This window comes from Salvelinus fontinalis, unplaced genomic scaffold (genome assembly GCF_029448725.1).
Source record: "Salvelinus fontinalis isolate EN_2023a unplaced genomic scaffold, ASM2944872v1 scaffold_0015, whole genome shotgun sequence".
In the NCBI taxonomy this organism is placed as follows: Eukaryota; Metazoa; Chordata; class Actinopteri; order Salmoniformes; family Salmonidae; genus Salvelinus; species Salvelinus fontinalis.
The window spans coordinates 17,423-32,504 of record NW_026600224.1 but is presented as its reverse complement, the minus strand read 5'-3'; the positions used below and the strand labels follow the sequence as shown (position 1 = coordinate 32,504).

Below are 15,082 nucleotides of genomic sequence, written 5' to 3'. Positions count from 1 at the left end.
TGACCACTGTGTCGTAGAGTTAGGTAACTCTCCTATCCTACATTCAGGAGTGTTCTCCTCTCTGACCACTGTGTCGTAGAGTTAGGTAACTCTCTCCTATCCTACATTCAGGAGTGTTCTCCTCTTGACCACTGTGTCGTAGAGTTAGGTAACTCTCTCCTATCCTACATTCAGGAGTGTTCTCCTCTCTGACCACTGTGTCGTAGAGTTAGGTAACTCTCTCCTATCCTACGTTCAGGAGTGTTTACCTCTTGTCCACTGTGTCGTAGAGTTAGGTAACTCTCTCCTATCCTACATTCAGGAGTGTTTTCCTCTTGACCACTGTGTCGTAGAGTTAGGTAACTCTCTCCTATCCTACATTCAGGAGTGTTCTCCTCTTGACCACTGTGTCGTAGAGTTAGGTAACTCTCTCCTATCCTACGTTCAGGAGTGTTTACCTCTTGTCCACTGTGTCGTAGAGTTAGGTAACTCTCTCCTATCCTACATTCAGGAGTGTTTTCCTCTTTGACCACTGTGCTGTAGAGTTAGGTAACTCTCTCCTATCCTACATTCAGGAGTGTTTTCCTCTTGACCACTGTGTCGTAGAGTTAGGTAACTCTCCTATCCTACATTCAGGAGTGTTTACCTCTCTGACCACTGTGTCGTAGAGTTAGGTAACTCTCTCCTATCCTACATTCAGGAGTGTTCTCCTCTCTGACCACTGTGTCGTAGAGTTAGGTAACTCTCTCCTATCCTACGTTCAGGAGTGTTTTCCTCTCTGACCACTGTGTCGTAGAGTTAGGTAACTCTCTCCTATCCTACATTCAAGAGTGTTTACCTCTCTGACCACTGTGTCGTAGAGTTAGGTAACTCTCTCCTATCCTACATTCAGGAGTGTTTACCTCTTGACCACTGTGTCGTAGAGTTAGGTAACTCTCTCCTATCCTACATTCAGGAGTGTTTTCCTCTCTGACCACTGTGTCGTAGAGTTTGGTAACTCTCTCCTATCCTACGTTCAGGAGTGTTTTCCTCTTGACCACTGTGTCGTAGAGTTAGGTAACTCTCTCCTATCCTACGTTCAGGAGTGTTTTCCTCTCTGACCACTGTGTCGTAGAGTTAGGTAACTCTCTCCTATCCTACATTCAAGAGTGTTTACCTCTCTGACCACTGTGTCGTAGAGTTAGGTAACTCTCTCCTATTCTACATTCAGGAGTGTTTACCTCTTGACCACTGTGTCGTAGAGTTAGGTAACTCTCTCCTATCCTACATTCAGGAGTGTTTACCTCTCTGACCACTGTGTCGTAGAGTTAGGTAACTCTCTCCTATCCTACATTCAGGAGTGTTTTCTCTTGTCCACTGTGTCGTAGAGTTAGGTAACTCTCTCCTATCCTACATTCAGGAGTGTTCTCCTCTCTGACCACTGTGTCGTAGAGTTAGGTAACTCTCTCCTATCCTACATTCAGGAGTGTTCTCCTCTTGACCACTGTGTCGTAGAGTTAGGTAACTCTCTCCTATCCTACATTCAAGAGTGTTCTCCTCTCTGACCACTGTGTCGTAGAGTTAGGTAACTCTCTCCTATCCTACATTCAGGAGTGTTTTCCTCTTGACCACTGTGTCGTAGAGTTAGGTAACTCTCCTATCCTACATTCAGGAGTGTTCTCCTCTTGACCACTGTGTCGTAGTTAGGTAACTCTCTCCTATCCTACGTTCAGGAGTGTTTTCCTCTCTGACCACTGTGTCGTAGAGTTAGGTAACTCTCTCCTATCCTACATTCAGGAGTGTTCTCCTCTCTGACCACTGTGTCGTAGAGTTAGGTAACTCTCTCCTATCCTACGTTCAGGAGTGTTTACCTCTTGTCCACTGTGTCGTAGAGTTAGGTAACTCTCTCCTATCCTACATTCAGGAGTGTTTTCCTCTTGACCACTGTGTCGTAGAGTTAGGTAACTCTCTCCTATCCTACATTCAGGAGTGTTCTCCTCTTGACCACTGTGTCGTAGAGTTAGGTAACTCTCTCCTATCCTACGTTCAGGAGTGTTTACCTCTTGTCCACTGTGTCGTAGAGTTAGGTAACTCTCTCCTATCCTACATTCAGGAGTGTTTTCCTCTTTGACCACTGTGTCGTAGAGTTAGGTAACTCTCTCCTATCCTACATTCAGGAGTGTTTTCCTCTTGACCACTGTGTCGTAGAGTTAGGTAACTCTCTCCTATCCTACATTCAGGAGTGTTTACCTCTCTGACCACTGTGTCGTAGAGTTAGGTAACTCTCTCCTATCCTACATTCAGGAGTGTTTTCCTCTTGACCACTGTGTCGTAGAGTTAGGTAACTCTCTCCTATCCTACGTTCAGGAGTGTTCTCCTCTCTGACCACTGTGTCGTAGAGTTAGGTAACTCTCTCCTATCCTACATTCAGGAGTGTTCTCCTCTCTGACCACTGTGTCGTAGAGTTAGGTAACTCTCTCCTATCCTACGTTCAGGAGTGTTTTCCTCTTGACCACTGTGTCGTAGAGTTAGGTAACTCTCCTATCCTACGTTCAGGAGTGTTTTCCTCTCTGACCACTGTGTCGTAGAGTTAGGTAACTCTCTCCTATCCTACATTCAAGAGTGTTTACCTCTCTGACCACTGTGTCGTAGAGTTAGGTAACTCTCTCCTATCCTACATTCAGGAGTGTTTACCTCTTGACCACTGTGTCGTAGAGTTAGGTAACTCTCTCCTATCCTACATTCAGGAGTGTTTTCCTCTCTGACCACTGTGTCGTAGAGTTAGGTAACTCTCTCCTATCCTACATTCAAGAGTGTTTACCTCTCTGACCACTGTGTCGTAGAGTTAGGTAACTCTCTCCTATCCTACATTCAGGAGTGTTTACCTCTTGACCACTGTGTCGTAGAGTTAGGTAACTCTCTCCTATCCTACATTCAGGAGTGTTTACCTCTCTGACCACTGTGTCGTAGAGTTAGGTAACTCTCTCCTATCCTACATTCAGGAGTGTTTTCTCTTGTCCACTGTGTCGTAGAGTTAGGTAACTCTCTCCTATCCTACATTCAGGAGTGTTTACCTCTCGGACCACTGTGTCGTAGAGTTAGGTAACTCTCTCCTATCCTACATTCAGGAGTGTTCTCCTCTTGACCACTGTGTCGTAGAGTTAGGTAACTCTCTCCTATCCTACGTTCAGGAGTGTTTTCCTCTCTGACCACTGTGTCGTAGAGTTAGGTAACTCTCTCCTATCCTACATTCAGGAGTGTTTTCCTCTTGACCACTGTGTCGTAGAGTTAGGTAACTCTCTCCTATCCTACATTCAGGAGTGTTTACCTCTCTGACCACTGTGTCGTAGAGTTAGGTAACTCTCTCCTATCCTACATTCAGGAGTGTTTTCCTCTTGACCACTGTGTCGTAGAGTTAGGTAACTCTCTCCTATCCTACGTTCAGGAGTGTTCTCCTCTCTGACCACTGTGTCGTAGAGTTAGGTAACTCTCTCCTATCCTACATTCAGGAGTGTTCTCCTCTCTGACCACTGTGTCGTAGAGTTAGGTAACTCTCTCCTATCCTACGTTCAGGAGTGTTTTCCTCTTGACCACTGTGTCGTAGAGTTAGGTAACTCTCCTATCCTACGTTCAGGAGTGTTTTCCTCTCTGACCACTGTGTCGTAGAGTTAGGTAACTCTCTCCTATCCTACATTCAAGAGTGTTTACCTCTCTGACCACTGTGTCGTAGAGTTAGGTAACTCTCTCCTATCCTACATTCAGGAGTGTTTACCTCTTGACCACTGTGTCGTAGAGTTAGGTAACTCTCTCCTATCCTACATTCAGGAGTGTTTTCCTCTCTGACCACTGTGTCGTAGAGTTAGGTAACTCTCTCCTATCCTACATTCAAGAGTGTTTACCTCTCTGACCACTGTGTCGTAGAGTTAGGTAACTCTCTCCTATCCTACATTCAGGAGTGTTTACCTCTTGACCACTGTGTCGTAGAGTTAGGTAACTCTCTCCTATCCTACATTCAGGAGTGTTTACCTCTCTGACCACTGTGTCGTAGAGTTAGGTAACTCTCTCCTATCCTACATTCAGGAGTGTTTTCTCTTGTCCACTGTGTCGTAGAGTTAGGTAACTCTCTCCTATCCTACATTCAGGAGTGTTTACCTCTCGGACCACTGTGTCGTAGAGTTAGGTAACTCTCTCCTATCCTACATTCAGGAGTGTTCTCCTCTTGACCACTGTGTCGTAGAGTTAGGTAACTCTCTCCTATCCTACGTTCAGGAGTGTTTTCCTCTCTGACCACTGTGTCGTAGAGTTAGGTAACTCTCTCCTATCCTACATTCAGGAGTGTTTTCCTCTTGACCACTGTGTCGTAGAGTTAGGTAACTCTCTCCTATCCTACGTTCAGGAGTGGTTTCCTCTTGACCACTGTGTCGTAGAGTTAGGTAACTCTCTCCTATCCTACATTCAGGAGTGTTCTCCTCTCTGACCGCTGTGTCGTAGAGTTAGGTAACTCTCTCCTATCCTACATTCAGGAGTGTTCTCCTCTTGACCACTGTGTCGTAGAGTTAGGTAACTCTCTCCTATCCTACATTCAGGAGTGTTTACCTCTCTGACCACTGTGTCGTAGAGTTAGGTAACTCTCTCCTATCCTACATTCAGGAGTGTTTACCTCTTGTCCACTGTGTCGTAGAGTTAGGTAACTCTCTCCTATCCTACGTTCAGGAGTGTTTTCCTCTCAGACCACTGTGTCGTAGAGTTAGGTAACTCTCTCCTATCCTACATTCAAGAGTGTTTACCTCTCTGACCACTGTGTCGTAGAGTTAGGTAACTCTCTCCTATCCTACATTCAGGAGTGTTTACCTCTTGACCACTGTGTCGTAGAGTTAGGTAACTCTTTCCTATCCTACATTCAGGAGTGTTTACCTCTTGACCACTGTGTCGTAGAGTTAGGTAACTCTCTCCTATCCTACATTCAGGAGTGTTTACCTCTCTGACCACTGTGTCGTAGAGTTAGGTAACTCTCTCCTATCCTACATTCAGGAGTGTTTCCTCTTGTCCACTGTGTCGTAGAGTTAGGTAACTCTCTCCTATCCTTCATTCAGGAGTGTTTACCTCTCGGACCACTGTGTCGTAGAGTTAGGTAACTCTCTCCTATCCTACATTCAGGAGTGTTTCCTCTTGTCCACTGTGTCGTAGAGTTAGGTAACTCTCTCCTATCCTACGTTCAGGAGTGTTTTCCTCTCTGACCACTGTGTCGTAGAGTTAGGTAACTCTCTCCTATCCTACATTCAGGAGTGTTTACCTCTTGACCACTGTGTCGTAGAGTTAGGTAACTCTCTCCTATCCTACATTCAGGAGTGTTCTCCTCTTGACCACTGTGTCGTAGAGTTAGGTAACTCTCTCCTATCCTACATTCAGGAGTGTTTTCCTCTTGACCACTGTGTCGTAGAGTTAGGTAACTCTCTCCTATCCTACGTTCAGGAGTGGTTTCCTCTTGACCACTGTGTCGTAGAGTTAGGTAACTCTCTCCTATCCTACATTCAGGAGTGTGTTCCTCTCTGACCACTGTGTCGTAGAGTTAGGTAACTCTCTCCTATCCTACATTCAGGACTGTTTTCCTCTTGACCACTGTGTCGTAGAGTTAGGTAACTCTCTCCTATCCTACATTCAGGAGTGTTCTCCTCTCTGACCACTGTGTCGTAGAGTTAGGTAACTCTCTCCTATCCTACATTCAGGAGTGTTCTCCTCTCTGACCGCTGTGTCGTAGAGTTAGGTAACTCTCTCCTATCCTACATTCAGGAGTGTTCTCCTCTTGACCACTGTGTCGTAGAGTTAGGTAACTCTCTCCTATCCTACATTCAGGAGTGTTTACCTCTCTGACCACTGTGTCGTAGAGTTAGGTAACTCTCTCCTATCCTACATTCAGGAGTGTTTACCTCTTGTCCACTGTGTCGTAGAGTTAGGTAACTCTCTCCTATCCTACATTCAGGAGTGTTCTCCTCTCTGACCACTGTGTCGTAGAGTTAGGTAACTCTCTCCTATCCTACATTCAGGAGTGTTCTCCTCTTGACCACTGTGTCGTAGAGTTAGGTAACTCTCTCCTATCCTACATTCAGGAGTGTTCTCCTCTCTGACCACTGTGTCGTAGAGTTAGGTAACTCTCTTCTATCCTACATTCAGGAGTGTTTTCCTCTTGACCACTGTGTCGTAGAGTTAGGTAACTCTCTCCTATCCTACATTCAGGAGTGTTCTCCTCTTGACCACTGTGTCGTAGAGTTAGGTAACTCTCTCCTATCCTACATTCAGGAGTGTTTTCCTCTTGACCACTGTGTCGTAGAGTTAGGTAACTCTCTCCTATCCTACGTTCAGGAGTGGTTTCCTCTTGACCGCTGTGTCGTAGAGTTAGGTAACTCTCTCCTATCCTACATTCAGGAGTGTTCTCCTCTTGACCACTGTGTCGTAGAGTTAGGTAACTCTCTCCTATCCTACATTCAGGAGTGTTTACCTCTCTGACCACTGTGTCGTAGAGTTAGGTAACTCTCTCCTATCCTACATTCAGGAGTGTTTACCTCTTGTCCACTGTGTCGTAGAGTTAGGTAACTCTCTCCTATCCTACATTCAGGAGTGTTCTCCTCTCTGACCACTGTGTCGTAGAGTTAGGTAACTCTCTCCTATCCTACATTCAGGAGTGTTCTCCTCTTGACCACTGTGTCGTAGAGTTAGGTAACTCTCTCCGATCCTACGTTCAGGAGTGTTTTCCTCTAGACCACTGTGTCGTAGAGTTAGGTAACTCTCTCCTATCCTACATTCAGGAGTGTTCTCCTCTTGACCACTGTGTCGTAGAGTTAGGTAACTCTCTCCTATCCTACGTTCAGGAGTGTTTTCCTCTAGACCACTGTGTCGTAGAGTTGGGTAACTCTCTCCTATCCTACATTCAGGAGTGTTTACCTCTTGACCACTGTGTCGTAGAGTTAGGTAACTCTCCTATCCTACATTCAGGAGTGTTCTCCTCTCTGACCACTGTGTCGTAGAGTTAGGTAACTCTCTCCTATCCTACATTCAGGAGTGTCTCCTCTCTGACCACTGTGTCGTAGAGTTAGGTAACTCTCTCCTATCCTACATTCAGGAGTGTTCTCCTCTTGACCACTGTGTCGTAGAGTTAGGTAACTCTCTCCTATCCTACATTCAGGAGTGTTCTCCTCTTGACCACTGTGTCGTAGAGTTAGGTAACTCTCTCCTATCCTACGTTCAGGAGTGTTTACCTCTTGTCCACTGTGTCGTAGAGTTAGGTAACTCTCTCCTATCCTACATTCAGGAGTGTTTTCCTCTTGACCACTGTGTCGTAGAGTTAGGTAACTCTCTCCTATCCTACATTCAGGAGTGTTCTCCTCTCTGACCACTGTGTCGTAGAGTTAGGTAACTCTCTCCTATCCTACATTCAGGAGTGTTCTCCTCTCTGACCGCTGTGTCGTAGAGTTAGGTAACTCTCTCCTATCCTACATTCAGGAGTGTTCTCCTCTTGACCACTGTGTCGTAGAGTTAGGTAACTCTCTCCTATCCTACATTCAGGAGTGTTTACCTCTCTGACCACTGTGTCGTAGAGTTAGGTAACTCTCTCCTATCCTACATTCAGGAGTGTTTACCTCTTGTCCACTGTGTCGTAGAGTTAGGTAATTCTCTCCTATCCTACATTCAGGAGTGTTCTCCTCTCTGACCACTGTGTCGTAGAGTTAGGTAACTCTCTCCTATCCTACATTCAGGAGTGTTCTCCTCTTGACCACTGTGTCGTAGAGTTAGGCAACTCTCTCCTATCCTACATTCAGGAGTGTTTTCCTCTTGACCACTGTGTCGTAGAGTTAGGTAACTCTCTCCTATCCTACGTTCAGGAGTGGTTTCCTCTTGACCGCTGTGTCGTAGAGTTAGGTAACTCTCTCCTATCCTACATTCAGGAGTGTTCTCCTCTTGACCACTGTGTCGTAGAGTTAGGTAACTCTCTCCTATCCTACATTCAGGAGTGTTTACCTCTCTGACCACTGTGTCGTAGAGTTAGGTAACTCTCTCCTATCCTACATTCAGGAGTGTTTACCTCTTGTCCACTGTGTCGTAGAGTTAGGTAACTCTCTCCTATCCTACATTCAGGAGTGTTCTCCTCTCTGACCACTGTGTCGTAGAGTTAGGTAACTCTCTCCTATCCTACATTCAGGAGTGTTCTCCTCTTGACCACTGTGTCGTAGAGTTAGGTAACTCTCTCCGATCCTACGTTCAGGAGTGTTTTCCTCTAGACCACTGTGTCGTAGAGTTAGGTAACTCTCTCCTATCCTACATTCAGGAGTGTTTACCTCTTGACCACTGTGTCGTAGAGTTAGGTAACTCTCCTATCCTACATTCAGGAGTGTTCTCCTCTCTGACCACTGTGTCGTAGAGTTAGGTAACTCTCTCCTATCCTACATTCAGGAGTGTCTCCTCTCTGACCACTGTGTCGTAGAGTTAGGTAACTCTCCTATCCTACATTCAGGAGTGTTCTCCTCTCTGACCACTGTGTCGTAGAGTTAGGTAACTCTCTCCTATCCTACATTCAGGAGTGTTCTCCTCTTGACCACTGTGTCGTAGAGTTAGGTAACTCTCTCCTATCCTACATTCAGGAGTGTTCTCCTCTTGACCACTGTGTCGTAGAGTTAGGTAACTCTCTCCTATCCTACGTTCAGGAGTGTTTACCTCTTGTCCACTGTGTCGTAGAGTTAGGTAACTCTCTCCTATCCTACATTCAGGAGTGTTTTCCTCTTGACCACTGTGTCGTAGAGTTAGGTAACTCTCTCCTATCCTACATTCAAGAGTGTTTACCTCTCTGACCACTGTGTCGTAGAGTTAGGTAACTCTCTCCTATCCTACATTCAGGAGTGTTTACCTCTTGACCACTGTGTCGTAGAGTTAGGTAACTCTCTCCTATCCTACATTCAGGAGTGTTTTCCTCTCTGACCACTGTGTCGTAGAGTTAGGTAACTCTCTCCTATCCTACGTTCAGGAGTGTTTTCCTCTTAACCACTGTGTCGTAGAGTTAGGTAACTCTCTCCTATCCTACGTTCAGGAGTGTTTTCCTCTCTGACCACTGTGTCGTAGAGTTAGGTAACTCTCTCCTATCCTACATTCAAGAGTGTTTACCTCTCTGACCACTGTGTCGTAGAGTTAGGTAACTCTCTCCTATCCTACATTCAGGAGTGTTTACCTCTTGACCACTGTGTCGTAGAGTTAGGTAACTCTCTCCTATCCTACATTCAGGAGTGTTTACCTCTCTGACCACTGTGTCGTAGAGTTAGGTAACTCTCTCCTATCCTACATTCAGGAGTGTTTTCTCTTGTCCACTGTGTCGTAGAGTTAGGTAACTCTCTCCTATCCTACATTCAGGAGTGTTTACCTCTCGGACCACTGTGTCGTAGAGTTAGGTAACTCTCTCCTATCCTACATTCAGGAGTGTTTCCTCTTGTCCACTGTGTCGTAGAGTTAGGTAACTCTCTCCTATCCTACGTTCAGGAGTGTTTTCCTCTCTGACCACTGTGTCGTAGAGTTAGGTAACTCTCCTATCCTACATTCAGGAGTGTTTTCCTCTTTACCACTGTGTCGTAGAGTTAGGTAACTCTCTCCTATCCTACGTTCAGGAGTGGTTTCCTCTTGACCACTGTGTCGTAGAGTTAGGTAACTCTCTCCTATCCTACATTCAGGAGTGTTCTCCTCTCTGACCGCTGTGTCGTAGAGTTAGGTAACTCTCTCCTATCCTACATTCAGGAGTGTTCTCCTCTTGACCACTGTGTCGTAGAGTTAGGTAACTCTCTCCTATCCTACATTCAGGAGTGTTTACCTCTCTGACCACTGTGTCGTAGAGTTAGGTAACTCTCTCCTATCCTACATTCAGGAGTGTTTACCTCTTGTCCACTGTGTCGTAGAGTTAGGTAACTCTCTCCTATCCTACATTCAGGAGTGTTCTCCTCTCTGACCACTGTGTCGTAGAGTTAGGTAACTCTCTCCTATCCTACGTACAGGAGTGTTTACCTCTTGTCCACTGTGTCGTAGAGTTAGGTAACTCTCTCCTATCCTACATTCAGGAGTGTTTTCCTCTTGACCACTGTGTCGTAGAGTTAGGTAACTCTCTCCTATCCTACATTCAGGAGTGTTCTCCTCTTGACCACTGTGTCGTAGAGTTAGGTAACTCTCTCCTATCCTACGTTCAGGAGTGTTTACCTCTTGTCCACTGTGTCGTAGAGTTAGGTAACTCTCTCCTATCCTACATTCAGGAGTGTTTACCTCTCTGACCACTGTGTCGTAGAGTTAGGTAACTCTCTCCTATCCTACATTCAGGAGTGTTTACCTCTCTGACCACTGTGTCGTAGAGTTAGGTAACTCTCTCCTATCCTACATTCAGGAGTGTCTCCTCTTGACCACTGTGTCGTAGAGTTAGGTAACTCTCTCCTATTCTACATTCAGGAGTGTTTTCCTCTTGACCACTGTGTCGTAGTAAGTTATCAGTACTAGTAGGACAAGACTGGTGCAAATTTGTTATTCAATTTTTAGCTTGATAACAACACGTTCATCAGAAGGGATGCATGCTTTTTAACAACGTTTAACCCTGTAGATGATCTTTCTCTCCCCTCTCCTCTCTCTCTCTCTCCCCTCTCCTCTCCCTCCCTCTCCCCCCTCTCTGTCTCCCTCTCCTCTCTCTCTCTCTCCCCTTTCCCTCCCTCCCTCCCCTCTCCCTCCCTCCCCCCTCTCTGTCTCCCTCTCCTCTCTCTCTCTCTCCCCCTCTCCCTCCCTCCCCTCTCCCTCCCCCCTCTTTGTCTCCCTCTCCTCTCTTTCATTCTCCCCCCCCTCTCTCTCCCCCTCCCTCCCTCCCCCCTCTCTGTCTCCCTCTCCCCCTCCCCTCTCCCTCCCTGCCCCCTCTGTCTCCCTCTCCTCTCTTTCTTTCTCCCCCCCCCCTCTCTCTCTCTCTCTCTCCCCCTCTCCCCAGCCAACTTTAATCCAGTGGACTGCTCCAAGCTCCTGACCACGGACCAGTATGACCAGATCAGGGTGTACTCCTCTTCTGATTGGTCAACTCCTCAGCAGATTATCCAGCACCCACACAGACAGTTTCAGCACCTCACACCTATCAAGGTGAGGAATGTGGGTGGATGGGGTGGGTTTATGTGTGTGTCTCTCTCTCTCGTTGACTCAAAAGCTTCATCTTCAATCGTTGTTTGTGTCTCCAGGCCTCGTGGCACCCTCTGTACGACCTGATGGTGGTTGGACGGTACCCTGACGAGAGGGTGTGTCCAGGTGCCCTGAGGACCATCGATATCTATGATGCCAACACAGGAGAGCTGGCATGCCAACTACTGGACCCCAACGCCCCTGGCATCATATCTGTGAGTACATTTACATTTGTCATTTATCAGACGCTCTTATCTAGAGCGACTTACAGTAGAGTGCATACATTTTATTACATTTACATACTGAGACAAGGATATCCCTACCGGCCAAACCCGGACGACGCTATGCCAATTGTGCATCGCCCCACGGACCTCCCGGTTGCGGCCGGCTGCAACAGAGCCTGGGCGCGAACCCAGAGACTCTGGTGGCGCAGCTAGCACTGTGATGCAGTGCCCTAGACCACTGCGCCACCCGGGAGGCCGTACACATTACAAATTTAGCCTTAGTTTAATGTTAGCCTGTAGCCTTAGTTTAATGTCAATGTTAGCCTGTAGCCTTAGTTTAATGTCACTGTTAGCCTGTAGCCCTAGTTTAATGTCATGTTAGCCTGTAGCCTTAGTTTAATGTTAGCCTGTAGCCTTAGTTTAATGTTAGCCTGTAGCCTTAGTTTAATGTGAATGTTAGCCTGTAGCCTTAGTTTAATGTTAGCCTGTAGCCTTAATGTTAGCGTGTAGCCTTAGTTTAATGCCAGTGTTTGCCTGTAGCCCTAGTTTAATGTCAGTGTTACCCTGTAGCCATAGTTTAATGTCAGTGTTACCCTGTAGCCATAGTTTAATGTCAGTGTTAGCCTGTAGCCTTAGCTTAATGTCAGTGTTAGCCTGTAGCCTTAACTTAATGTCAGTGTTAGCCTGTAGCCTTAGCTTAATGTCAGTGTTAGCCTGTAGCCTTAGCTTAATGTCAGTGTTAGCCTGTAGCCTTAGCTTAATGTCAGCGTTAGCCTGTAGCCTTAGCTTAATGTCAGTGTTAGCCTGTAGCCTTAGCTTAATGTCAGTGTTAGCGTGTAGCCTTAGCTTAATGTCAGTGTTAGCGTGTAGCCTTAGCTTAATGTCAGTGTTAGCGTGTAGCCTTAGCTTAATGTCAGTGTTAGCCTGTAGCCTTAGCTTAATGTCAGTGTTAGCCTGTAGCCTTAGTTTAATGTCAGTGTTAGCCTGTAGCCCTAGTTTAATGTCTTCATTTATGTATTTGTGCTGCATTAATGTTCAAGCCATTGGGTCAAAAATAATGTCAATTTTTACATCTCTGCACACCTTCCTTTCCAGGTCAACAAGTTCAATCCAATGGGAGATGTTTTAGGATCTGGAATGGGTGAGTCTGTGTTGTAAATACTGGACTATGTTTGTAGTCTCGGCACCCAGGATCAAATCAGCTAAGAGACTAACTATGTTTGTAGCTGGAAATATTCTAAAGCGTTTGATTCTTTTGCTAAAAATCAGTGTTCAACTTGGGAATAGGGTGCCAGCCCTGGTAAAAGGTAGTGCAATGTATAGTGAATAGGGCTCTGGTCTAAAGTAGTGCACAATATAGGGAATAATGTGCCATTTGGGACAATAAGGCTTTTGTGTTCCAACCACAGGAGTGAACATCCTAGTGTGGAACAGAGGTGAGACATTGGCTGGTAAGCAGCAGAGAGGAGAGCTACAACAGGAAGCAGGAGTCCAGGTTGGCAGAGGTAGAGGCCAGCGGAGGAGAAGAGGGGAGACTCGGAGGAGGGAGGATGAGGACGACATTGGGAAGCTGAAGAAGAAGCTGTCTTCCTCCTCGGTGACCAGAACCAGAACATCCAGGGACAAACAGCACAACAGCCAGACACAGAAGGGTCCCAATAAATAATCGGGGAGAAGGAGAGAGAGGTTTTTTTTGTGATGTTGGAAGAGTTATGTAGTTATGTCTATGATGTTGTCATATACAGGTAACTGACAAAATAAAGGAAACACCAACATACAGTGTCTTAATAGGATGTTGGGCCACCACCAACCACCAGAACAGATTCAATGCTCCTCGGTATATATTCTACAAGTGTCTGGAACTCTATTGGAGGGATGAGACACCGGTCTTCCATGAGAAATTCCATCGTTTGGTGCATTGTTGATGGTGGTGGAAAACAATGTCTCAGGCGCTTCAGAATCTCCCAAAAGTGTTAAATTGGGTTGAGATCAGGTGACTGAGACACACCCTCTATATTCCTTTGAGAGCCCTCTTTCAGTCACTGAGATCTGGTGACTGAGACACATCCTCTATGTTCCTTTGAGAGCCCTCTTTCAGTCACTGAGATCTGGTGACTGAGACACATCCTCTATGTTCCTTTGAGAGCCCTCTTTCAGTCACTGAGATCTGGTGACTGAGACACACCCTCTATATTCCTTTGAGAGCCCTCTTTCAGTCACTGAGATCTGGGGACTGAGACACATCCTCTATATTCCTTTGAGAGCCCTCTTTCAGTCACTGAGATCTGGTGACTGAGACACATCCTCTATGTTCCTTTGAGAGCCCTCTTTCAGTCACTGAGATCTGGTGACTGAGACACATCCTCTATGTTCCTTTGAGAGCCCTCTTTCAGTCACTGAGATCTGGTGACTGAGACACACCCTCTATATTCCTTTGAGAGCCCTCTTTCAGTCACTGAGATCTGGGGACTGAGACACATCCTCTATGTTCCTTTGAGAGCCCTCTTTCAGTCACTGAGACACATCCTCTATATTCCTTTGAGAGCCCTCTTTCAGTCACTGAGATCTCTTCTAGCCATAATGGGCAACTGGGCATTTTTATACGTGACCCTAATAAGCATGATGGGATGTTAATTTGTTAATTAACTCAGGAACCACACCTATGTGGAAACACCTACTTTCAATATTCTTTGTATCCCTCATTTACTCGTGTTTCCTTTTGTTTAGTCAGTTACCTGTCTGCATTTGTCATCTGTTACCTTTTTCTTGTTCAAATCATGTGTTTTATTGAAAATGTTCAATTCCTATTGTTATAAACTGGGACAATCGTGACTTTGACTCCACACAACATTAAATCCACAGATGTTTGAAATATGTCTCTCAACATTGATCACTTTTCTACAGTGTTTCAAAGATATATCTTGTGTTTCAGATGTTTTATATACCTCTGTTTCTGGTGCTAAATTGTTACTTTTTATAAACTTTTTATAGTGTATTAAAAAAGAGAATTTTGATCTTGAACTTGATTGTGTATTTATTCTTCACCTTAAACCGATGAATAGTTAATCTGGTCCCATAAACTGATGAATAGTTAATCTGGTCCCTTAAACTGATGAATAGTTAGCCTGGTCCCTTAAACTGATGAATAGTTAGCCTGGTCCCAGGTTAGTTGCAGTTCGTTGACTGTAACATTAGCTAAACGTTTCAGCACCTCTCCCCATTTCTCCTGGTCCTCCTCTCTCTCCTGGAGCTTGGCCTGGTGGGCAGAGTAGACTATTTATGGGCTATTTGGGCTATTTACAGATGGGCTATGTACAGGTGCAATGATCTGTAAACTGCTCTGATAGCTGATGCTTCAAGTTAGTGAGGGAGATATGAGTCTCCAGCTTCGGTGATTTAGTGACAGCACCACAGATTCACTGGCAGCATCAGCTGAGCTGGGTCGTCACTAGTTACCACAGCCACAAAGTGATAAACATCGCCTAATTATACAATTTCTCTTCTTAAAACGTGATTTTAAACCTAACAAAACTAATAACCGTCTGCCTAACATGCTGTCTACACCGGGATGTTGATTTTGTCCATCCACACCAGACATGATCAGGACATGCAGGCTGAAATATCAAAAACTCTTAACCAAATATATTAATTTGAGAACAGGTGGACATGAAACGTTCATGGATATTTAGCTCGCTAGCTTGCTGTTGCTAGCTCATTTGTCCTATTTACCT

The 15,082-nt window shown here is 45.5% G+C and overlaps 1 protein-coding gene across 4 annotated transcripts in view; it reads left to right on the top strand.

Annotated features, from left to right (window-relative positions):
- The window catches only part of ddb2 (damage-specific DNA binding protein 2), a 56,243-nt gene extending 41,878 nt beyond the window's left edge, over window positions 1-14,365 (top strand). For all 4 annotated transcript variants that reach the window (XM_055910512.1, XM_055910510.1, XM_055910513.1 and 1 more), the window contains 4 exons: window positions 10,946-11,091; window positions 11,187-11,342; window positions 12,447-12,492; window positions 12,761-14,365. In XM_055910512.1, the coding sequence (XP_055766487.1) occupies window positions 10,946-11,091; window positions 11,187-11,342; window positions 12,447-12,492; window positions 12,761-13,017 (605 nt within the window). In that variant the 3' untranslated portion in view covers window positions 13,018-14,365. The remainder of the gene's footprint in view (window positions 1-10,945; window positions 11,092-11,186; window positions 11,343-12,446; window positions 12,493-12,760) is intronic.
- The last annotated feature ends 717 nt before the right edge of the window (window positions 14,366-15,082 follow it).